Consider the following 26486-nt stretch of genomic DNA (forward strand, 5'->3'; position numbering starts at 1 on the left):
CGTCAACGGGGGGAGGGGGGAGGCGCCAACGGGGGGAGGGGGGAGGCGCCAACGGGGGGAGGGGGGAGGCGCCAACGGGGGCAGGGGGGAGGCGCCAACGGGGGCAGGGGGGAGGCGCCAACGGGGGCAGGGGGGAGGCGCTAAGAGGGGAGGGGAGGGGGGAAGGCTTTAAGAGGGGAGGGGAGAGATTGAAGAGGGTTGGGGAGAGACACATTAGTTAACTTCAGCTGACAACTAGAGTTCACTTCTACCTGTTATGCAATTAAATTTGTTAATAATAAAATAAACTTCCACTAATACTTTAATTGATAGTAAACACATCTACTCTGTGGTGCAATAAATGGAGAAAAGACATGTAACATCTTTTACATATTCTAAGCATGTCACAACAGGTTACAGTAATAAATATTTCATATACAAGCAAGGAAAAATATACATAAAAATGAAGGAAACGAGAGTAGAATTTAACAATAAGGATTTTATAGATAGAGCACAGTATAAGATTGCACAAGACTGGAAAAATAATTGACGAGGTCTTTTTCAAAGGGGCCACCACGCCATTTAAATTTGCACAATTTAGGGGAACCCCAAGAAGCCTTCACCTGTGTGCCTGGACAAGTTTTTTAATTCCAGTCCTAATGAGAGTACCACAACAACAGTTTCAACAACATACTCTTCAATAGAGTGTTTACACACATGGCAGTCTAAACATAATACCAGAAGAAAGATCTCAACAGTATCAAAAAATAAGCCAAATCTGTCATTCTCAAGAATTCACAGACGGCTTTCAATTCTTTCTTGTAAGCTTTCCATAATACGAGGTGCATTCAGGTTCTAAGGCCTCCAATTTTTTTTCTCCGGACTGGAAAGAGAAACATGCACATTGTTTTAAAATGAGGCCGCGTTCATTGTCAATACATCCCAGAGATGGCAGCACCGTACGGCAGATGGAATTTTACCGCCAACGGCGAGAATGGGAACTGTTTTAAATACTTAAAATGGCGACGTTTTCCTTACTTGAACAGCGTGCAATCATTCGTTTTCTGAATTTGCGTGGTGTGAAACCAACTGAAATTCATCAACAGTTGAAGGAGACATGTGGTGATGGAGTTACGGATGTGTCGAAAGTGCGTTCATGGGTGCAATAGTTTAATGAAGGCAGAACATCGTGTGACAAAAAACCGAAACAACCTCGGGCTCACACAAGCCGGTCTGACGACATGATCGAGTAAGTGGAGAGAACTGTTTTGGGGGATCGCCGAATGACTGTTGAACAGATCGCCTCCAGAGTTGGCATTTCCGTGGGTTCTGTGCACACAATCCTGCATGACGACCTGAAAATGCGAAAAGTGTCACCCAGGTGGGTGCCAAGAATGCTGACGGACGACCACATGGCTGCCCGTGTGGCATGTTGCCAAGCAATGTTGACGCGCAACGACAGCATGAATGGGACTTTCTTTTCGTCGGTTGTGACAATGGATGAGACGTGGATGCCATTTTTCAATCCAGAAACAAAGCGCCAGTCAGCTCAATGGAAGCACACAGATTCACCGCCACCAAAAAAATGTCGGGTAACCGCCAGTGCTGAAAAAAATGATGGTGTCCATGTTCTGGGACAGCAAGGGCGTAATCCTTACCCATTGTGTTCCAAAGGGCACTACGGTAACAGGTGCATCCTACAAAAATGTTTTGAAGAACAAATTCCTTCCTGCACTGCAACAAAAACGTCCGAGAAGGGCTGCGCGTGTGCTGTTTCACCAAGACAACGCACCCGCACATCAAGCTAACGTTACGCAACAGTTTCTTCGTGATAACAACTTTGAAGTGATTCCTCATGCTCCCTACTCACCTGACCTGGCTCCTAGTGACTTTTGGCTTTTTCCAACAACGAAAGACACACTCCGTGGCCGCACATTCACCAGCTGTGCTGCTATTGCCTCAGCTATTTTCCAGTGGTCAAAACAGACTCCTAAAGAAGCCTTCGCCACTGCCATGGAATCATGGCGTCAGTGTTGTGAAAAATGTGTACGTCTGCAGGGCGATTACGTCGAGAAGTAACGCCAGTTTCATCGATTTCGGGTGAGTAGTTAATTAGAAAAAAAATTGGAGGCCTTAGAACTTGAATGCACCTCGTATTTATGATGATTTACTGGAGCTGCGTGAGCCCAGATATCTTTTGCACATCTTAAATGAAATGCACAAATCCATCTGACTTATTAATTACCTTCCACCATACAATTCACATTAATCTGTAGAACTGTGAGGAGTCACAGGTAACCTATCGAGACACAACAAATTTCAATATGTAACTACAAAGAGCTGCTAACATTAAGAAAATATATCAACCACTCTTTCATGTTTATTTTATTCAATTCAAACAAAAAATTTATTTCTGTGGTTCAAAGCTATAGACATTCCAATGAGACATTTTACTCCCCTAAAGTAATACATCAAGCAGTTTAACATTCTTTCCAAAATTCAGAATCCTGAGTGACTATTTACTTACTTTTGAAGATCAAGGCAGCATTTTGCCATAAGGAATTTACATTTTGCAGAAGTTGGTCCTTTCCTCCTTAACACTGAATATGCCTGACCAGTTTTCCCTGAGCGATAATAGCATGTTGCTAGCAGGAACAGTGCTTCATCTGAATCCACTGTAAAACAACACATATTATGGGGGCTTTCTTAAAACATTAAGGCTACATATATTTCATGACATAAAATTACAGAATGTGAAGAAAAACATGGTATAATATCAGTTGATGGAGTCACTATCACTTTGCATCCTTAAGTTAAGTGTTCTTACTTTTAATTCTTGTTTCATTGGTCAACCCATTTATTAAGGGACTGTGTGGATTTTTTAATACAACACCTGGAGATAGACACATTTTCCAAATGAGACTTAATGCATCATAAATAAGTTATCTGTGAGAAGATGAAATATATATGTGCTTCCAATATAATTACTAGTCATGGTAGTTTTTAAAAAATAATGGGTGAACTTTATTGACGGTGCAGTGTATATGAAGAATAAGATCTAAAGACGTAATTAAATACACAATATCAATGGTGAAATTTTCAAATTTTATTACTGTGAAAAATAAAATGAAGAAAATTATAAATATATACTGTACATGTAAACAGCATGAGAAAATTGATTTGTAATGATTTCAAGATGCTCAGCTTGCTGTTATCCTTGTCCTTTTTTTGAATACATTCCAATGAATCTGACACATGCACAAAAGTTTTGTTTCTCAATCTGCTGTGAAAGTCTTCCATCACTAAGTCTCTATGCAGTATTGATAGCTAGAAGGCACAGAGAACTCTACGAGAAGTCGTGGACTTACAGGCTGCCACTGACAAAATGTCTGTATCAGGAAACACTCCTCCCAGGATATGGGGAATTATTGGAAGATAATCAGAAATATGGGTCACTTCCAAAGAAAGGAATCTCATTTGTCCTAGACAGAAAGAGAGCTTTCAAAATTCAACAATTTCTGAGACAGACATTTAATCATTACAAGATTGTTTACTACAGTGCTTAGAAGTGATGTGTAGTGCCCAGAATTTTATGTAATTATACATTATTTCCCTTCAAATGGAAGTGTAAATCTTTAGCAATTGCCAAACACATATTATTGTTTTCGACAAGTTGTGTCTTAGCCATTCAATGAAAAGAGGTGTTAGACTATGGCCAATGCGCTATTTCTATGGAATACAGGATGATGATGGAATAAATGCTTTTGTACCTCCATCGGCTCAATAACAACACAGTGAACAAGTGAGCCGATCCAACTTTTTGAAATAATTGCATTAGTGAAGTACTTCCTGGAACTGAGGCCATCCTCAACAAAAGGCTAACCACGAATCTAATCTACGAACAGAAGTAAGAGCAGTTCTGGGGATTCCACAGCCTGCTAATGCTGAACCCCCCCCCCTCCACACACACAAACCGGTACGCGAATGACGTAAATGTAAGTCCTCAGAGACCTGCAAATTGCTTATTTGTGGGTAACACATAAAAATGAAATGTATGTGCTTTCAATGTCAACCAGAATAAAGTATTACCTGCCTTGCCTAATCTAGTTGTAACTTGCCATTCACCTATGTTGATTGGTTATCTTATTCCTTTTGAATTTTATAAGAATTTAATCATCATTTCAAAATAAGTTACAAGGTAGTTTTGAAAAAATGTCAAAAAAATAGTTTTATTGAATATTTTTAGCATTTATTTTGTAACAATTGGACTTTAATTTTTCCTAAATTGTTAATACAGGGTGTATACGCGGACAAGGAGAGAAAATTCCCGGATTTTTCCTGGATCTCCCAGTTAAAAATACATTTTCTCCCAGGTGAAAATACGCTATTGCCATGTTAAGTGACAGTATACTTTCCCTCGGAACTGTAAAACTTATCCCTTGATAGGATATGATTTTATACAGAATAGTAGAATTTCCCGGCACTTTGGAAAACGATAGTCAAGGGGAAAAAAGATCTTTCATATGCAGCAACATGTACGCTGACACTGCATATTTTCGTATTACTAAAGTATAAATATGAATTCCATCAACAGGAAAAGTTAATGGTTTAAATTAATATACATAGTGTTGCTACAAGAAAAGCAAAGCTTTCGCATATATTTGTCTCGAAGATTAATAAACTACAAGAGAAGCTAAGTTTTCACTTACAGGCCCATAATGTTGATCCGTTTAGCGCATATTACACTTTAATATACACCACACAAATACGCCAGCAAAATTTTTAATACCAACATAAATCTCTGATCTTCTGGGCTCAAAATTCTTCTAAATAGCTCGTCACCAAAGATTTGATTTTTAAAAAAGAGACCAAACACTCTGTGATTTGAGAAATCCATCGTACATTCTCGCACATAGTTCATCTTGCGTAAAAGGAAATTTACTTTGAAAATAACGCTTTTCTAACAACCACTCGCAATATTTTCCCATGACCTGTTAGATTCATTTCAGCAGCTGTCAGAGAGCGCCGGGTAAGAGACGGCATCGCGCTTGCGCAGCTACGGTGATGTAGGAAGCCCATTATGTTCGTACGTGTAAAACATTAAAAGAGCTTACATTATGTCATAAAAGAAACAAGACATCAGAGGATACTCCAAGAGCGTCAGAATTTCGTGAACCACACTAAAATGCATAGTTCGTCTTACAGTGCACATTTGTATGTCCAGATTCTCAATGACGTAGGCCTCGACCAGATATGAAGCATTTCAGTGTGGTTTTTGGGACGTAAATTTTCTTGGAGTACCTGTACTGTATTATTTCATGTTTGGTTCTTTATTATGGCATAATGCCATACGTGCTAGAAGATAAAAACGTGCACCTGAAATGCAGCGAACAGTTGAAACTAGCCAATAGTGTGGAATAAATTGACTGCCTCAGCAGGAAAGCTTAATAAAAGCCAAATTTATTTATCAAACCGACAAAAATAACTTCATTGTTCTGCAAGGCGATTAATGCTTGACTGTCAGAAAGGTGGAAATAAAATAAAATCTGAAACTAGTACATAGTTTAGCCTTCCGTAATTATGTGAATGTATTTTAATTCACTTGATAGCTCCCAGCCTCAGAAATCCGTCTTGTTTTCATATGACGTGAGAGCAGTAAACAAAAAAGAAACAGAAAAATCATTAAATGTAAAAACGAGTCGTGTGGAGACTACCCCCTACCCCCCCCCCCCCCCCCCCAAACTATAACTCAGACTGCTCTGCACATCAGAACGTCAAAAATTAGGAAAAATTACTTTTCAAAAATAAGTTCATTTTGTAGTGTACATCTTTCCGAAGAGTCTGATACATAAAAGATATATCTTCGAGGATATGTAGGACAGGTTATTTGGTCTTAAGTGTGCAGTGAGGTGCCACGCATCTTCAAACAACATTGTTATATCGTACGTCACTATGTTTTGCTCTGTGGAACTCAAACGTGTATGTCCTGTAGCGCCTCTCCTGCTCCCAATCGGCCGGTCTGACATCCTGCCCAATCCCCCCCCCCCCCCCCCCCTATTCTTTGTAAAAAAAAAAAAACCTCACAATTAATACTGGATAGGATTATTTGTAACCAGGAGAACAAGAACTCTTCAGAAAAACTGGACTCTCTATTGCCTATTAGCTAATAACTTGCTCTTCTGTGTGACATAAAAACTAAATAAATCCTTAGGTCCTGGCGATTTTTCTGTCTAATCTTGCTACAGCTTTACATGGCGTGCTTTCCTTTCTGCGAAAGGACTATTACCTTATCAAAGTTCATCAAACGTTTTGCTACATGAAAAATTAAAAGGTCGTTGTCTAATACAGAAAAAGCTGTTAATACAAATAGTACCCAAGACTGGTGTGGTTTCTCGATCTGATTACATATATGTTGTCACTGTGTGCTGGAGAAAACAAAATAGGCCTTTCTAATATTTCAGAAATTGTAACACAGGCCAAATAAGCGAGATTGTTTTGACAATAATGATCATTTTTATAATATGTCAGAATATAATTCACGAAGTACTAATACGAAATACCTATTTGGCCTACTACAAGCAAAAAGCTTTATGTTAGGAAATAGTTTCACATTCACAAGACCAAAAACTAGTAGAACGAAATTTTAGTATAAATTAGGAATCGTCATATTCTTCCATAATTTGTGTGATGTCCCCGCTTCTTCTCCTTCCTCGTTGGTAACAAACAGTCTTGTCATCACTAATTCTGTAACTATTCCTACCACTGTCAAAACTCATTCTCCGGAAAATTTCACTAACCCTGCCACAATCACTGGTTTAGTTATCCAGCGATTATTCTCCGGTTAGGCGTTATTACGTGTTCGTACAACACGTTTTCCGCGCTACTCTCAGAATGGAACTTTAGCGGCTGCTAGCCAGGGACTACAACTGGCCCTGTAGCGATCTGGTCAAAAGATTTCTGTCACAACTTCACTTTCTTGGATACACCGAGACGATAATATGTAATCTTTCTTACCTGTTAGTCATTTATTTCCACTCTGGTAGTCTAAATCTATGGATTTCGCTAGTAATTATAACAAGGCTGAACATTCGCAAACCGAATCAACCACATGAACAAGCAGCACTTGGCATTCACCGGTTCGGCTTTATTTCGCTCAGCTCGTATAGCCCTGTCCCGTTTTGTCTGCAGGAAAGTTTATTTCTAGATGTGACGAGGATTCCCCTGGCAGAGACATCAAGTACACTATGCACGCATTCAAAAATCAACTTAGAATGTGTTCAAAAACCAGCAAGGGTTCGTTTCAAAATGATATGAATAATCGATAGAACGACGTGCGCTGGATGCTGGGTGCTTTATGAAACACTTCCCCCCCCCCCCCCCTTAAGAATATGAATTTGCCCCTGCCCCCGAAATCGCCGCCTGGTTCAGGTACCCCAGTTTGCCCTCACTCCCCACTAGATCCGGGCCTGCTGCACATGCATGCATCTAACAGCTTGGGTGCACCAGTAAAATTTTTCCGGGTATCATGTGGCTGGTTGCTGCTACTGCTGCTTACACAGCCAACAGCCACATTGCTGTAGCCAGAAGCAGGAGAAGACACTACTCGTATGCGAATCAACTGCGCGTGTGCACAAGCCCACTCGTAACTGATTAAATGAGTCTAATGTAAACAGTTGTGACGTCATGCTCATCAAAGGCAATTTGTTGTTATGAAGCATTGCATAGTCTTCCAAAAGCCTTTGACATACTTTGCTGTTGGCACACGCTTGTACGAGCACTGTGTTATTTTATATGGCGCATTTTCTTTGCAATTTAAGTTTTATTTTTGTTTTTTTTTCTCTCATTCATGTTTTAATGCTGTAGTATTATTCTGCAGTAAAGGGATACAGTAATATCCTTTGTTAGAGTAACAGTTCTTACCACTGAAAATTACAAAAATTTAACTGAAAACTAAAACAATGAAAAATTCCCGGAATTCTAAAAAATTCCCGGATTTTTCTCGGTTTTCTCCCAGGTGAAAAAATTCCCAGGTTTTCCCCGGATCTCCCGGGTCGTATACACCATGTAATAAAAGTGTATATTTTAAACAATTGTACTTCACTGTTTCCTAAAATATTGAAAAAAATAAACACTGTACTTACAAAATGAGTTGGGGCAAAAAGATCTGACATTGCAGTGCTAGTACTGCAGGTTGTTGACTGAAGGTTAAGAAATTGTCGCTTGTTATCACAAGAGTATATGCTTCTTAGTAACAGAATCCTTACAAATAAAAGCCAATGGGTTTTATCTGTTATTAGAAGCTCAGTTCTTCCATAACATTTTTGAATCTATTAACTTTACCTTGCAATATGGAAGCCATTTACTATGTGTCCTCTCTAACACTTTTCTATCTATTATAGTTTACTATTTAGATGCTAACAAGGAGGAAGAGAACACATTCTTTTGTTAAGATTTAAATTTCCACATCAGACTTTCCACCATGTGAAGTTGTCGGTACTGAATCATCTAATAGTGTCATGTCTTATTTTCTTCCCTTTGTTGTTGCTCTACCTTTCTTTCTCCTTGATGAGGGTCATGTTTTTGTGACTGGAAGGTTTGTTTTTGTTTTCCTCTGAAGCAATCACTAATTAATATGTTTAAATTTATACTTCTCTTCAGCAGTTCAGGTCTAACAGTAAGCATTTTTTCTGCTTTCATTTGTTTATTTACACTGCCCTTTGTAATACCCACACAATCTTTTTGGTTTGGGTGTTAGTTTACACCTACTGACCACACAATTCCTTGGAAGTTCGTTGTATCCTTCCAACCCCAGAGCCTCACTAACCAGCCCATTCTTTTGTTGACTACCCCCAAACTCTCCTTTTCTGCTCCCTGATGAAGGAATTATCATTACTTTCAAAGGTTAGGATAGTGTGTATACTTTTATATGTGTGTATCGGCAGTACTAAAATTTCACCTCCTGGAAGTGAACACTGGCCAGGGAATTTCTGTTTCAAAGTTTTATAGTTTGGTGAATTTTCCTTTTGATAAAATGTTCCAATGTAATCAGTAAAGCATATCCAGATAATATGGATTGCAGCACTGATTAGCCTGCTTGTCAACTCTGGATTTACCACAGTCCCATAAGGCAATCATTGTCCGACCTTCCTGGAGAGTTTACTAAAAATGTCTGCTTTGCAACTTTATGTTTGTTTCTGTTTTCCTTTTTTGATGATGATTAGTTATTGGATTGTGTGATATTGGATTTGATTGATCAGTTAAAGGGAGCAAACTACATGGTCAGTCCCTCCGTCTGCATTTCCGACTCCCATCCTGAGCCACTGGTGTGGGAGTTGGATCTCCTTACCAAGAAAAAGGACACAGTAGTTTGGATGTCCAGTGGAAGGGTGAATGTGTATCAGCACTGCAATTCTTGGAACCTGATCTGTAGTGGAGGGACCCCATCCTCTGCAGGTAGGCTGTCCACAGGGCCAGTTTGAAAAGCAACTGCTGCAAGACAGACCACAAATGGTATATCAGGTTCAGCATCCGCAATCCTGAAGACAATGCTGAGCCATATGTCAGACTCCCATAATCAGGATGAATAGGGCCACAGCTTCATCAAATCGTAAAATTGTAGAGTGGTCTGCACCCCAACTGGTATGACTGAGGTAGCTGAGAGTATTAAGATGTGACCCGCACTTTCGCAGCAAAGTTTGCAAAGATGGGGAAGCCACATCAATCGGGCATCGACGACCAGTCCCAGAAAGCGATAAGACTCCACCAAATTGAGCAACTGGTTGTAGAAGTGGATTTCTGGATGTGGATGGACAGTGCGATGACGACAGAAGTGTATGAAGAACATCTTTCCAACTGACAAAACGGACACTAGGCGTGAGAGCCCAGGACTGCACCTTTCGTATGGCACTGTGCAGTCGGTGTTCAGCAACACCCACAATGGAGGAGCAACAGTAAATACAAAAACTGTCAACATATAGGGAGGGTGACACTCTAGACGTCACTGCTGCAGCTAGACCATTGACAGCCACTAGAAAAAGAAGTACTCTCAACAGAGAGCCCTGTAGGATCCCACTGCCTCGTATATGGGGTGGTACTGTGGGAAGCACCAACCTGAATCTGGAAAGTACAGTGTGACAAAAAGTTCCAAACAAAAATCAGGAGCAGGTCCTGGAGATCACACTCAAGTACGGTAACAAGGATGCGACAATGCCATGTGGTGTTGTAAGCCTTTAGTAAGTCACAGAGCACAGCAATAAGGTGTTGATGGCAGGCGAGAGCTTGTCAGATAGCAGGTTCCAAGCAGACCAAATTGTCAGCAGTAGAATGCCCTTCATAAAAAATACCCTGGGATGGAACCAAAAGACCACGAGATTCAAGGTACCATCACATCTGCCAGTTCACTATATGTTCAAGCAACTCGCAGAGAACATTAGTGAGACTAAATGGGCAATAGCTGTTCATCTCTATGTGGTATTTACTCGGTCCCAGTGTGATCACTCTTTCTTGACACTGAGATGGGAACTCAATCCCACTCCAAATATGGTTGGAAATGGCAAGTGCGTGACATTGGCATTCCACTGACAGGTGTTTGAGCATTTTGCTGTGAGTGCAGTCTGGCCCTGGAGCTGTGTCAGGGCACACAGCTAGGCCACTGAAGAATTTCCACTTATTGAAGCATTATCTGGCTCCAGATGCCATACCGTGAAAGTTAAGAACATTTGCTCCACCCGCTGTTTGAGGACAGGAAAAGTCAGCAGGTAATTTTCAGACACTGAGGCTCGAGAATGATGCAGAGCAAAATGTTCGGCGACAGCACGGGGGTCAATGCAACCAACAGCATTCACGGAGACATCAGGTTCACTTGTGGTGACTGGTGTCCTTAGAGGCACTGAACCTTTCCCAAAAACAAGCGAACGGGAGGGGGGGGGGGGGGGGTTCACGGTCCAAAGGTAGCGACCTACCATCCCTAGCATTATTGTTTCTGTCATTTCATTAGGTAGTGGGCTCAGGCATGGAGCCATTTAATAGTAACGAGGTGCTCCATTGATGGATGTCGTTCTTAGCAGTGGAGAGCCCATCTGCAATCTCTAATGGCCACTGCAATTTCTGAAATCCACCAATGTAGGGCGCAAAACTGCTAAGGTCATTAGCGCCAGTATCACAACATAAGAAAAAACAAATACTAAAAAAAACCTGAAGGGAAAAAGGCAAAAACCCAATCAAGCAACTTTGAAAGAGTAGCAGCTAAGGACAAGGTTGACCTTAGGGAAAATTTCTCAAAACACCGTTGAGTTGGCAGATGTCCACGTGAGGGGGCTGAGAGAGTGAAGTGAGGGGTGGGGGGGATCAAATTTCCTTCGACATGCTGCTGCGGCAAATAAAAAGCAAGACGCGATCGACAGAAAGCATATCATCTGCTAAAAATCTGACAAAATAGAGGCAAACACAGACATAATTGTTAACAGTCAAAAAATGGGCGACAGATCAGAAAGTGGCACAATGTCAAAGGATGAGAGTAGAATGCACAGAGGGGGGCACGGTTGCCACTTAATAAATGGTGGTGACTCATGACTAAACCAACAGTTTCCTATACGCACTCAGAATAAAATGACCCCCCTTGGAGCGTGAGGACCAAGAGTAAGTTGATCACGTTATTGGGAGATGTTTAATGTCCCGGGAGTTTGTTATCCTGGAGAAAAGATCATTGTGTACTCCAAAGAGATACTACATGCTGACAGAGAGCAACACAAACATCAACCAATGGAATGGAATAACTAGCAGGCTGAGGGAAGAGAGCTGCAGCCTTTGCAGCAGCATTAGCAGCCTCATTCTCTGGCATGCCAATGTTACCAGGTACCCACTGCAACATCATGTTGGCTCACCCCACAGTAAGCGAATGGAAGCATTCTTGAATCTGTTTTACTATAGGAAGGACTGAGTACAGTGTACAAAGGCTCTAAAGAGCACTGAGAGAATCTGAACAGATGATACAGTTTGAAGGCCATTTCGCCGGCTGTACTGGGGGCCAGATAAAGCGTAAAGAGCTCTGCAGTAAAAATCGAGCACTGGTCAAGAAGCCAAAATTGAAAAGGATCATCACCAAGCACATGCAACACCATGATCAATCTTGGAACTGTCAGTGTAGACAAAGACGATGTCCCCAAGCCATGTGTGAAGTGCAAGAAACTCACTGCGACACATCAGGCCAGTAGTGTCCTTAGGAAGCGAAGAGTACAAAATGAACATGTATCCCAGCATGAAACCTGGGTGTTGAAGAGCTTGCATCCATGCGTAAAGCAAAGCTGTCAAAGCAGTAAATGAACGCGAACTCCAGGAAGCAACAGAGAAGACACGTGCAGCCCATACTGGTGCTCAAGGGAATTGTCAAAGAATGGGCCGTAGTACAGGTGACCGGGTGTAGAAGACAGATGGCTTGCATAATGACCAAAGAGAAAATCCCGCCGGTATGACAACGGTAAGTCAGCAACATCAGCATAAAGATTCTCATCAGGAACAGTAGAGAGGGCATCAGTGGCTAAACATATCCCATAATGGTGAATTGTGTTAAGATGACGTAAGGTAGACAGATGGGATGAATATACGATACATCCACAATCCAGTTTTGAACGGACAAGGGGCCTGTATAAACAGATTAGGATGGTCCGATCCACTTCCAACGAGGCACCGTTGGAAGCTCAGTCGGTAGCTCAGTTGGTAGAGCACTTGCCCGCAAAAGGCAAAGGTCCCGAGTTCGAGTCTCGGTCGGGCACACAGTTTTAATCTGCCAGGAAGTTTCATATCAGCGCACACTCCGCTGCAGAGTGAAAATCTCATTCTGGAAACATCCCCCAGGCTGTGGCTAAGCCATGTCTCCGCAATATCCTTTCTTTCAGGAGTGCTAGTTCTGCAAGGTTCGCAGGAGAGCTTCTGTAAAGTTTGGAAGGTAGGAGACGAGGTACTGGCAGAAGTAAAGCTGTGAGTACCGGGCGTGAGTCGTGCTTCGGTAGCTCAGTTGGTAGAGCACTTGCCCGCAAAAGGCAAAGGTCCCGAGTTCGAGTCTCGGTCGGGCACACAGTTTTAATCTGCCAGGAAGTTTCATAGCAGCGCACACTCTGCTGCAGAGTGAAAATCTCATTCTGGAAACATCCCCCAGGCTGTGGCTAAGCCATGTCTCCGCAATATCCTTTCTTTCAGGAGTGCTAGTTCTGCAAGGTTCGCAGGAGAGCTTCTGTAAAGTTTGGAAGGTAGGAGACGAGGTACTGGCAGAAGTAAAGCTGTGAGTACCGGGCGTGAGTCGTGCTTCGGTAGCTCAGTTGGTAGAGCACTTGCCCGCAAAAGGCAGAGGTCCCGAGTTCGAGTCTCGGTCGGGCACACAGTTTTAATCTGCCAGGAAGTTTCATAGCAGCGAACACTCTGCTGCAGAGTGAAAATCTCATTCTGGAAACATCCCCCAGGCTGTGGCTAAGCCATGTCTCCGCAATATCCTTTCTTTCAGGAGTGCTAGTTCTGCAAGGTTCGCAGGAGAGCTTCTGTAAAGTTTGGAAGGTAGGAGACGAGGTACTGGCAGAAGTAAAGCTGTGAGTACCGGGCGTGAGTCGTGCTTCGGTAGCTCAGTTGGTAGAGCACTTGCCCGCGAAAGGCAAAGGTCCCGAGTTCGAGTCTCGGTCGGGCACACAGTTTTAATCTGCCAGGAAGTTTCAGTTAAGATAGCATTTGTAAGGTATTCTACCTGGTCATTAATGCAGGGGAAACGGTGTTCATCAAAAGTGGCCAGGTTTCCAAAGTTGACTGGCAGCTCTACTACTTAGTAGAGCTGCCAGTCAACTTTGGAAACCTGTCGGTTGGAAGCACAGATGGGACAGGCATTACCAAATGAATGACACAAGGTTGTGTTGGAGGGAACGAACCACCTGTGATGACGAGCACGTTGGTCGGTTGGTTTGGAGAGTAATGCGAATAAACTACAAGGTTATCAGCCTCTTTTTCCAGATTAAAATCATATACCAAAATAATCCTATCACCGGAAACCTGGAGAAGGAACAAAGTGTCTCAAATTGTGTGTAACCAAACTGAAATAAAAAACAAAAGTGGCAAGCCAAAATTGAAAACATTAACTCAAAGGGAAAAGCAGTAGATGGTGTTAAAATAATAATAGTGGACGGCCTGGGCTGGCTGATCCTGAGAATAAAAAAGGATGAGCCAGCCACTCTGCAACACACTAGAAACTCCAGCCTAAACACGCAAGAAAAGAGAAATACAGACGGTGAAAAGACAAACACCAAGTCCCACAGACAGCACCAGAAGGCGTAGGGAAGAGTTGAAATGAAGATAGAAAGAGGGCCTGGGAGATAAGGCCAGGCGCCCACCCTTAAAATGAGTGATTAAAACCCCTCCCTCTTGAATAAAACTTCAAACTAGATCAGCTGTGGAGGCATTGTCACCAAACACCATGGGTAGTGTGCCAGGGTGGTTAAAACACCGCCTCAGGATGGCTAGACAGGGACAGCCCTGAGCCAGCTAAGGACTACTGAACTTCATTTTCTGGGGGTGGTATGGTTGTGCCATTCGGTATTCCAGATCTTGAAAACTTTATGGCGTAATACCGATCGGAGAACAGTTTCCGGTGTACCGATGTCCAGAGTCAGTTTAACGGTAGCCCGTTTAGCCACCCTGTTAGCAAGTTCATCTCCCGGGATTCCGACATGACTTGAGGTCCAGATGAAGGCCACCAAATATCCAAGTTGTTCAGGGGCATAAATGGACTCCTGGAGAGTCATTACGAAAGGATGGCATGGGTAGTGCTAGTAGGCTGTTTAAGAAGTCACTACAGAAGAGGAAGGACTCACCAGCACAAGAGAGGATATGCTCAAGAGTGTGAGAGATGGCTACTAACTTTGCAGTGAAAACACTGCAGCCATCTGGCAGGAGTGCTGTTCAGTATGTCCACCATGTGCATCAGCGAAGACTGCAGGACTATTTACCATCAAGCCATCAGTGCAGACTACTTCTGAGGCCTGGAATGCGCCAAGAATACAGAAGAATTGGCAGTGGAGGGCTTCAGGATGAACTGAGTCTTTTGGGCCTTGTGATAGGTCCAGACGAAGCTGTGGCCGAGGTATGGACCATGGACGTGTGCGTGAGTGGACCTGGAGGAGAGGTGGTAGAAGGAAAGATTCGAGCTCAGTGAGAAAGAGAGAGACATGGACTGCAACTGACGACAAGCAAGCTGAACAGTATAGATTGAAAGGTCCAAGTGGGAAAAGGAGAATGAGGAACAGGAAAGAAATGGGGGTGCACCTGTGTTCAAACAGATTAGATTGATCTGCTTGAAGATATCTGCTAGGAGAGAGCCTCTCTGACAGGGGCATGGAGAGCCCAAAGGGGATGGTGGACACTGAAGATGTCGAGCAGCAAAAAGGGAGTAGGAAATTCAGCAATAAGTTTCAAAATGTCTGCCCTGGTGGCAGCAGAAAACGAGTGTGCATAGACGTTGCAAAGATAGAACGTGAAACCAGGAAGGGAAAGATGGACAGCAACAGCTTGAAGCTGGGTGAGGAAGGAAATGATGTGACTATAGACATCGTCTCGAGTGAACAACACGATTCCCCCATGAACTGGCATCAAAATAGACTGAAGCGAAGTGTGGGACGTGAAAGCGATCATGAGGGCATTATTGTTTCCTGGTGGCAAAAAACAACTGGACACTATGATTACTGCATGTAATTCAACCTTAGTCAATCCAACGTCGCAAATGTTCCAGTGGAGAATAACTGTATCTGATGAGATACAGTAGATGGGTGCCAGAATTCGAATGTGTACAACGACCAGGTTCAGAGGCTGGAGGATCCTGATCTATTCGCCTTCGGTTGGCCAGCGGACTGGTTGATGGCGATGCATCCCAGTGACGCAAAGGTCGGCCAGGTGAGGGGATTGCATGGTGACACCATTGAAGAATAATACGAAGGTGAAAAAGGGAAAGACTGCTAAGAACTTTGGCGTTTGTCAGGCACAGACCCAGACGTTGGCTGGCTAGATGTCCACAATCATCACAAGAATATTCCATTTTGGATTTCCGTGCTTCTGTTTGCAAGGCATGTGATTTCGATGGTGCAGGCGATGGTTTGTTGGCATGTTGTGCATCAATAGCAGGTGAAGAGGAGAGTGTGATCTTGGAGCTGGACAATTTCACACATGTGGTACTAAACTGGAAGTCACAAGTCTGCGTAGCCATGTCTTTTGTAGGTCAGGTTGTAGCAAGAATTGTAATATAATTGCCAGAGACTGATGTACAAGGTTTGCAAGTATCCCAACATTTTACAAGCAATGTGCATAGGACCCTTTTCCTTCACCTTCACGACTCTCTCAAGAGGTAGATCGGACAGTAACGGGAGGTAGCACTATGATCACCCTTGCACCTGATACAGTGAGGGGAAGGAGGTGGACACACACCCTCATGAGCGTCCCTGCTGCAGGTTATCCATTTGGTTGCATTTTTACAATATTCACAGGTGTGGTTGTAGAGTTAACATTCATAGTAACGCGTGGGATTCGAGATATGTGGTCCGACAATAATAGCTTCATAGCCAGATTTAATTTTTGATGGAAGTACTACATCATCAAATGTGAGGAACAGAGTGCAGGTTGACACTGATTCTTTATCAACATGGTGAACTGCAGTCACTGCCTTGTCAGACAGCTTGTTTTCTCAGCCTTGGACACACCATCAAGCTGCCGGCTGTACAGGACTCCACTGGAGGAATTCAGTGTTCAAAATGGCTCTGAGCACTATGGGACTTAACATCTGAGGTCATCAGTCCCCTAGAACTTAGGGCGACTTAAACCTAACTAGCCTAAGGAGATCACACACATCCATGCCCAAGGCAGGATTCGAACCTGCAACCGTAGCGGTCTCGCGGTTCCAGACTGACGCGCCTAGAACCGCTCGGCCACACCGGCCGCCCGAGGAATTCAGTGTGTTGTGATTCTACTTTAACAGGACAGCTGTGGAGAAGTGTTGCACTAAGCAGTTTCTGTGCTTGGAAAGCACTATCTATCTCCAAAATCAAGGTCCCATTACACAACCGAGAGCTGGACTTCACTGGACCAGCAATAAAATCTACACACTTCTGAATAACAAATCAATTAACTGTCATGAAATTGTGACTTTCTTCCATGCATGGACACCACAAGGTATCAGGGTCTAACTGGGCGAGGTGTCAATTCTTTCATCTCAACCTATTTACACTTTTGAGATGAGGAACTCATCACGGAGAAATCCCCCACGATTGCCAATGTCTTCGATGGTGTGCTCCTTCCTGCTCTTCCTCTCAAGAGGGGACTCACCCGCCTTAAGTGATGATCCACACCTCTGGTCACACCTCCTGGACTCCACACAGAGGGATCAATTGGCATAGGCGAAGGTACCTGCTCGAGCAATCATACCTCCTTGGGTCTGGCATTTACCAGGGGGTACGTATGAGCCATACTTGTTGACCTGGGACAGAGATTATGCATTACCCAGCCACTTTTCAAGCACCAAACGCACGAGCCGGCCTTCAGGAATGCACATGGAGGAAGAAGAAAGAAAAGACAAAAAGAGAACTTCAAACACCAAAGCAGAGGAAGGGTAAGAAAAGGTAGGACAGGAAAAGGAAGATGGATGGACAGGACAAATCCATACACAGTTTTACCAAGAACTTTGGTTTCCAGAAGAAGGCATACAACATGGTCCCCAAGGGAGAGGAAAAGAATAGCAAGGAGATAGACATGCAGCATAGAAAGGGAAATAGCACTGCAAAGGCTGGTGCCCCTTGGTAGCCAAGCAAGCACTCACCAAAGAGTGGTGAGCTCCATAGGGGGAGGGGGGGGGGGGGGGGGGGGGATCCCGTAATTGCTAAGTCTGCTGCCAAAAGAATGGCAGTAGTTGTGCTTTGGATGGGGACGCAATGACATCTCCACATGGCGGGCTGTCAAGGTCGACGGCAGAGGCGAAGGCATCCTGGTCAGCATTGTTGGAGAGCCCACCTGGGTGGAGGAAGAGACAGGTCAATGTAAAATCATCACTGCCACAGAGGTCATCATGGACTCACCATTCGATGGAGGGGAGGAGACCAAGGCTGCAAATGGAAAGATCAATGACCAAATAAGATCCATATGCCACACTGAAGTGTGTGGGGACACTGGTCTTCAAGAGACAAAGACCAAGTTTGCAGGCAAAGTTTCAATGGCTTCACCGCAGCCAGTTCCACCACACGATGGGCTGCTGGCATTAAAGTCATCCAAATTGAGGAAGGATGGGGGTAGCTGGAAAATCGGTGCAGGCCACACTTTCTGAGGCACTTAAGCATCGGGAGGGAGATTTATACTACAGACTGTAAAATCTACATAAGTCCTCAAACAAACAGCCACAGCTTCCAAAGTCACACCAAGTGACATGTTTGCTGCAGACAGAGTCCAGAACGTACACACAAAATCTGCCCTATGCTGTCATGGATAGCTTGAGTCTTAAAATATCCTGATATGTGCCAAAGGTAGGAGTTCGCTATGCTGGGAACCAATTTTCCTGGGCAGCAATGCAGAAAGCAAGAGAAAAGCATAAGAGCCATTGTAGCTCAGCCAGATGGTGGAAAAACTGCTACAATTCCACTGGAGTATCACTTTATCAGTATCCTGTGGAGGCATGAAGCTACCAAGGAGGCAGCTAATGCCCCATGGTTGCCTAACAGAACTGGTTCTGAGGATATAGCATCAATACACATTGGTTCTGAAGCAGGTTGTTTGGGGGGTTACATATGGCGCAGGGCCATCAGGACCTCCACCTCAGGTACAGTTGATACGTGGGATCTGTGGCCTGGGACCATATGGCCTCCTCCTTTGAGGTCTTCTTTATGTCCCTGTTCTCCTTGGGTGCTTTTGATGTTCGCGAGAGCTCACCCGCCCTAGCCTAATGGGCAGGAGGAGGAATGCGAAGCCCTACGACCAGCAGCCTGTGAGTTGTTCTGCCACTGGCTGGTGCCCAGTTGCAGAGCAGCAGAATCCTGGGAGATGAGCTCCCCGAACGTCTCCTCCTAGTGAGACACAATGGAGGAGGGTGTACTTTCTCCAGCTGGGGCTTGGCTGGCTGGCTGGTTTAAAGGCGTGAGAAGGGACCAAACTACAAGGTCATCCGTCCCTTGTTCCTAATAAAACAATGCCACAAGTGTGAGAATAAAACGGACGAAACATATAACACAAAACAGAAAGAAAGGAAAAGCCATAGAAATGAAGGGAAGGCAACGAATACGGAAAGGACCAAAAGAGGGCAAGAAAATAACAGAGAGATGCTAGAAACAGAAGGGAGTAAAACATGAAAGCGGATTACAGTGGATGGCCAACCAAGAGAATAAAAAGGGGAAGCCAGCCACTCTGCAACACATTAAAACCTCCACCCTAAAAGCACTAGGGTGCAGGACACGGAGGGACAAAGGCCATGCACTAAAACCTACATAGAAGTATAAAACCCATTCTCACGGATGAATAGTAAAACTAAAGCTGCTGTGAAGGCATTGTCACCGAACACCGAAGGCAGGGTGCTGGGAAAGTGAAAAGTCTGCCGCAGAGTGGCTAAAAGTGGGCAGTCCAGCATGAGGTAGACGATTGCCATTTGGGAGCCACAGAGACACTGTGGTGGATCCTCGCGACGGTGTAGGTAATCATGCGTTAGCCACATATGGCCAATGTGGAGCTGGCAGATGACAACTGATTCCCTGCGAGAGGCCTGGATGGAAGACTTCCACACATTCATAGTCTCCTTAATGACACACAGTTTGTTGTGCATGCTGTTATGCCATTCCGTTTTCCAAAGCCGGAAAACCCTGCGGTGTAAGACAGAACGCAGGTCAGCTTCAGAGATGCCTATCTCCAGAAGCAGTTTCCGCATCGCCTGCTTGGCCAGCCTGACAGCAAGTTCGTTGCCGGGGATTCCTACGTGTCCTGGGGTCCACACAAACACCACGCAACAGTGGGACTGTTCCAGGACATAGATGGACTCCTGAATGGACGCTACCAGAGGGTGGCGAGGGTAGCACTGGTCAATAGCTTGCACGCTGCTTAATGAGTCAGTACACGGGAGAAATGACTCGCCAGAGCATGAGCACGAGATATGGCCGCCAGCTCTGCAGTGAAAACACAGCAGCCAACTGGCAAGGAGTGCTGCTCAACATGTCCTCCATGAACATACGCGAAGCCTACGTGACCATCAGCCATCGAGCCGTCTGTGTAAACCACTTCAGAGCCCCAGAACATGTCAAGAATTGAGAGGAAGTGACAGTGGAGAGCGGCGGGGTTAACGGAGTCCTTTGGGCCATGCAAAAGGTCCAGACTAAGCTGCAGCCGTGACGTACACCATGGTGGCATATATGAATGGACCGCAAGTAGAGATGGTAAAGGGAAGGACTCCAGTTCGGAGAGAAGGGACTGCACACAAACTGCAATCGTTAGCCCCAATCTGGGCCGCCGATGCGGGAGATGGACTGCCGCAGGCAGGAAAAGGAGACGGTAATTCAAATGCTCAGGGGAACTATGAATGTGTGCTGCGTAACTAGTGAGCAGTTGCACACGTCTGATCTGCAGAGGAGGGACACCAGCCTCTACCAGTACCGGACTCATCCTAAAAGCTCCTGTAGCTAATTGAACCCCACAGTGGTACACAGGGTCGAGTAAATGCAATGCTCAAGGCGCTGCCAAACCATAAACCACACTCCCATAGTCAATTCAGGATTGGACATAGGCTCTGTAGAGCTGCAGCAGTGTACAGCGATCTGCACCCCAACTGATGTTGCTCAGGCAACAGAGGGCATTTAGGTGCTGCCAGCACTTCTGCTTAAGCTGATGAAGATGATAGAGCCAAGTCAATCGAGCATCGGAAACCATTCCTAGGAATTGATACAGCTGAAAACTGGAAGCCGTGGGCTAGAGCCCATGACTGCACCTTGTGGATGGCTCCCTGGAGGTGCCGCTCAGCAACCACAGTACTGGAGCAGCAGTACAAAATGCAGAAGTTGTCTGCATACAGAGAAGGTGAGACGGAGAGCCCAACTGCTGCTGCTAGACCATTAATGGCCACTAAAAATAGACACACACTCAATACAGAGCCCTGAGGGACTCCACTCTCCTGGATATGGATGGAACTATGGGAGTCACTAACTTGGACACGGAAAGTACCAAGCGACAGGAAGTTTTGGATAAAAATCGGGAGTGGTCGTCGGAGACCCCACTCATACAATGTGGCAAGGATATGACAACGTCAAGTCGTGTCGTATGATTTACGTAAGTCAAAAAAGACAGTAATCGGGTGCTGCCATCTGGAAAAGGCTGTTTGGATGGCAGACTCAATGGACACAAGATTATCAGTGGTAGAGCGACCCTGGCAGAAGCTGCCCTGACATGGAGCCAGCAAGCCACGTGACTCCAGGACCCAACCCAACCGCCGACACACCATATGTTCCAGCAGCTTAGAAAGAATGTTGGTGAGGCTGATGGGCTGATAGTTATCCACATCAAGTGGGTTTTTACCGGGTTTGAGCACCGGAATGATGGTGCTCTCCCACCATTGCAATGGAAAGGCGCCACCGCACCAGATCCGGTTGAAGATGACGAGAAGATGTCTCTTGTAGTCAGATGTGAGATGTTTAATCATCTGGCTGTGGATGCAATCAGGCCCAGGAGCTGTGTCGGGGCAATGTGCAAGGGCACTGAGGAGCTCCCACTCTGTAAATGAGGCGTTATAGGATTCACTGTAGCATGAACTGAATGAGAGGGCGTTCCCTTCCAGCCGCCGTTTGAGTGTGCGAAAGGCTGGGGAGTAATTCTCCGATGCAGAGGCTCGAGCAAAGTGCTCGGCAATCGCTTTTGTGTCGGTACATAACTCGCCATTTGTGGCAACACCGGGGGCATCTGTTGCAGCCTGGTACCTGAAAAGACATTTGATCTTTGCTCAGACTTGGGAAGGTGATGTGTGGCACCCAAAGGTGGAGACGTATTTCTCCCAACACTCCTCCTTTCGTTGTTTGATAAGATAGCGAACACGGGCACAGAGCCGTTTAAAGGCTATGAGGTGCTCCAGGGAAGGGTGCCGCTTATGCCGCTGTAGAGCTCGCCGACACTTCCGGCGACCACCAAGGGACTGCCTTATGCCTCGGGCACCCTAAAGAGCAAGCGATCGCATTTCTGCCACAGAAACAATTGTGCTAGTCACCTGTGCAACCATCACATCGATGTTACCGTATGGGGGGGATTCAGCGGTGACAGCAGAGGTGAAAGTTCCCCAGTCCGCCTTGTTCAAAGCCCATCTAGGCAGGTGTTCGAGTGCCTGACACTGGGGCAGTGACAGGAAGATGGGAAAGTGGTCACTACACCACAAGTCATCATGTGCTCTCTAGTGGATAGATGGGAGAAGTCCTGGGCTGCAAATTGATAAATCAATGGCCGAGTAACTATGTGTGGCGGCCCCAGTATTTAAGAGGCAGAGGTCGAACTGCGACAGTAAGGTTTCAACATCTCTGCATCGGCCAGTAAGCATGGTACCACCTCACAAGGGGTTATGGGCATTAAAATCTCCCAGAAGTAGGAAAGGTTTAGGGAGTTGATCAATCAGTGCAGCTAATACATTCAGGGGTACTGCAGCATCTGGAGGAAGATATACATTGCAGGCAGTTATTTCCTGCATCATTCTTATTCTGACAGCCACAGCTTCATGAAGGGTTTGAAGGGACACATGTTCACTACAGACTGAGTTTAGGACATAAACGCAAACTCCATCTCACACTTGATTGTAGTCTCTACGGTTTCTGTAATATCCCTTATAGCCGCGAAGGGCAGGGGGTCCGCATTGCTGGGAACCAGGTTTCCTGGAGGGCAATGCAGATAACAGCTTTACAGTTGCCGTAGCTCAGCCAGGTGATGGAATAAACCGCCTCAATTCCACTGGAGGATGACATCAAAGACTGGGGAGGCATGGAACATTCAATGAGGCAGTTTACACCTCAGAGTCACCTGCTGCCACCGATTTATTGCCTGAGCAGTCTATATCCATTGTGTCTGAGGGTCTGGTGAGATCGAGGTCCTCAGCGGACTCATCTTCTCCACCCTATCTTCACTCGCAGAGCTTGTAGGTAGCGGTGGTGTGGGTGTCACCGCTATTTCCTTGGTCTTAGGGGTTTTCATTTTGGATTTCTCTTACTGCTCCCTGGGTTTCCCTGGCTGGGAGGACTTCACTCAATCTCTGGGACTGGGGATGGGCATGAAGCCGTACAACCAGCTGTTTTTGGGCTCTTCAGCCATTGGCGGGTGTCGTCTTTCCCATATGAAGAAACCTGCTAGCGAGAGAAGCCGAAGAAGACTTACGCTTCTCCAGCTTAGAATTGGGGACGGATGTCCCCAATGGTTGGGGAGGGATTGGCAGGGGGGGGGGGGTTTGCTCATGAAGTAGGTGGTGCAGGAGCAACAGGGAGGGAAATGCCCCCCACCATCAAGGGGGCAGGTGTAGTCTCCCGGCTCTGAGAGGTGACCTGAGTTGGCAGAGCTGATGGTGCCAGAACTGTTGTAGCGGTGGCATAAGACAATGTCATACGCTCAGGATGTAGACGTTCAAATTTTCTCTTAGCCTCAGTGTATGTCAGTCTGTCCAGGGTCTTGTATTCCACCATTTTCCTTTCTTTCTGCGATAGATACACTGGGGATACACTATCACCTTGACATTTTCAGGCTCAGAGCCCCCTTCTAATGCCAAGGTTAAGGCTCCACCATCAACAGTATCATACTTTGCTCCCTGCTGGACATGACAGACAAATGCACACCCTGTCGTTCCAAATTGGAATGTAACCCAGAGCTGGTTCTGGGTTGGGGTTGGGTTGATTTGGGGAGGAGACCAAACTGCAAGGTCATTGGTCTCATTAGATTAGGGAAGGATAGGGAAGGAAGTCGGCCGTGCCCTTTCAAAAGAACCATCCTGGCATTTGCCTGAAGCGATTTATGGAAATCATGGAAAACCTAAATCAGGATGGCCGGACGTGGGATTGAACCGTCGTCCTGCCAAATGTGAGTCCAGTGTGCTAACCACTGCGCGCACCTCACTAGATAGGACCGTAACCCATCATTAGTCTGCAAAAGGAGGTCAAGGTGGAAGGTAATACCCCTGTACCATATTGAGTCTGTTATAGGGGGTGATAGTTAACAGTAATGTCACCCAGCTTGTCACAGATGAATAGAGCCTTCAACAGAGCAGGAGATGCTGTTTTAATCAGAACTTAACCACTCTTCATTTTCAAAATCACTGCTACTAAACCAGATCTGTCCTCAAGGCGTTCAACAAAGAATAATGGCTTTGTGGCCAAAAAGGAATCCGCATTTGTCCTAGAACATACCAGCTATTGTGGGCAGTATGCCTAACCTTGTTCATTGGCCCTACATTCCTCCCAAACCATAGCCAGGGAAGGAAACATTGTGAGGTCATACCTCTCCACACTGTAGTAATCCAGTCCTTCAGAAGAGACTGTCAAGGCCATGTGGCCACCAATGAAAGGAAGTTTGAGCCGTCTCATCTGCAAGTAATCTGCCTTGGGCAGGTTCTCATGGGTGCCACCCATACACAGCAATGGCTATGGCTATGTGGTCAGTTAACCATTGCCTAGAATCCCCGTGCCCCAGCCACAATGGGTACATATCCTTGGCATCATACGTCCGAAGTATGCAGTGCAGATGCCAACAGTGTGATCCCTGCATGATCAGGGGGCTACTTCCTTGCAGATACTTGACAATGCCCCATCAAAGAGGAGACTACCATATTGGTTCGGGGTATATTACTTTTGCAAGAAAGAAAGCGTGCAGAGACAGAAATGCACAAAAGGTGAAATGTACACTACGCTGGGCGACCTTCCCCCTGCGATGCGTGATTCTGTAAAATTTGGAAGAGGAAGGGTATGTCAAACCCAACAATGTGGACCATGCAGTGAAGGATGAAAAATTGAATAAAGTTCCGGGACAGAGGGAGGGGGGGGAGGGAGAGAGAGAGAGAGAGAGAGAGAGAGAGAGAGAGAGAGAGAGAGAGAGAGAGAGACGAACAAGTGTCCAATATCAAACCAAATCCAAGAATGGTTATCATCAAGAAGATCATCCAACAGAAAGGCAGAAGGGAAAGAAAAATAGTCAAAGGAGGGACTTGCAGCTTGGAAAGAGAAGCAACAATGCAAGGGCTGGGGCCATGTTTTGGCCAAGAACATAGTCAGAAAAGAACAGCGAGCTCCCTGGGGAGATTGTGTGAGAAATAAGGACCGTATTTATGGCCCACAAGTAATCTGCGTTCAACAGTCACGACTTGCATATGGCTTCCAAGCTGACTGAAATGAGTCTTCACTAGTGACACATCAACAACAGAGCATGAAAGACCATGACAATATATTCTGTTGTATACATGAACAATTCACAACAACAAGTTATGTTTCTTGCAAACTCCCTTCTCTTTCCAAAATTCTTTAATTTGAAAGTCAATCCCTGCCACTTATTCAATGTACTCTGTCAATGTGATACAATATCTTTCTTAACATTAAGTATGCGCTGGAACACACCAGTAGTGGAGTACTACACACTACATTCTGCTTCCAAGATTCTGGGGACCTTGTGGGATAATCTCCAACAAGAGGGGTTGGAAATTCAGACGGGAAGGACAGCCAACAGTTTGACATTAACACCACTAGTGGTGGAGTACCAGTTCAGTTGCGTCAGTACAGTGGAGGAAATCTGTCAACCTTGTGAAAAGGACCCCACTGACTTTTTTTATGCAATATAGGAACCACCCCATCTGAATGCAGGTACAAACACACACACACCACACACACACACACACACTGTGCAGCTATAATGTGCCTGTGCTAGCTGACTACATTGTGTCGACACTGCAGTTCATGGGGGGGGGGGGGGGGGGGGGGGGGGGGAAGGTGGAAGGATTAGGGAAGGGTGACAACATTTGGCATTTGGGAGAGAGAGACAACTGGTACACAGGATAGGGAAATAGCATCAGTGGTTTGTCATGGCAACTGCCAGGCGAAGCTGTGTGCAATGCACAGTGACATGGAGAAGAAGTGAGAATACAGAGGAAGGGAAAATGCAGAGAAGACTGTGTGGTTTTAGGATGATTGAAGTTAGGATCCTGGGGATGGATGGTAGCAGGTACGGACATGTTGGGAAGAATACAGTTGGCAATGGTCGTGAAGCAGCCATTGAAATCCAACATGTTGCAAGCAGCAGCATCAGCTGCTATTGTGTGGCCAATTCTGCTCTTGGCCAGTTTGGCAGTGACCATTCACAGCTGGTTAGTTGTCATGCTTGTATAAAGTGCTGTGCAGAAATTACAACAGAGCTGATATATGATAGGACTGATTTAATAGGTGAACATATCTATACACAACCCCAACCCTCCAACCACCACAAAAGAACAAACCCCCTCCACTGCCCAATACCATCCTGAACTGGAA

General features: G+C 45.2%; 1 protein-coding gene and 2 non-coding genes across 3 annotated transcripts in view; 2 read left to right on the top strand and 1 right to left on the bottom strand.

The window, feature by feature from the left end:
• Positions 1-26486, bottom strand: part of LOC126473272 (cell division cycle protein 27 homolog) — a 226379-nt gene that overhangs the window by 193936 nt on the left and 5957 nt on the right. The window contains exon 3 of the mRNA XM_050100226.1: positions 2507-2654. Coding sequence (XP_049956183.1) covers positions 2507-2654 — 148 coding nt within the window. The remainder of the gene's footprint in view (positions 1-2506; positions 2655-26486) is intronic.
• On the top strand, positions 12976-13050 carry Trnal-caa (transfer RNA leucine (anticodon CAA)). The gene has a single exon. It is a non-coding gene; the product is annotated as a tRNA-Leu (tRNA).
• On the top strand, positions 13277-13351 carry Trnal-caa (transfer RNA leucine (anticodon CAA)). Its single transcript has one exon. It is a non-coding gene; the product is annotated as a tRNA-Leu (tRNA).

Source organism: Schistocerca serialis, chromosome 4 (assembly GCF_023864345.2).
Source record: "Schistocerca serialis cubense isolate TAMUIC-IGC-003099 chromosome 4, iqSchSeri2.2, whole genome shotgun sequence".
Lineage (NCBI taxonomy): Eukaryota > Metazoa > Arthropoda > Insecta > Orthoptera > Acrididae > Schistocerca > Schistocerca serialis.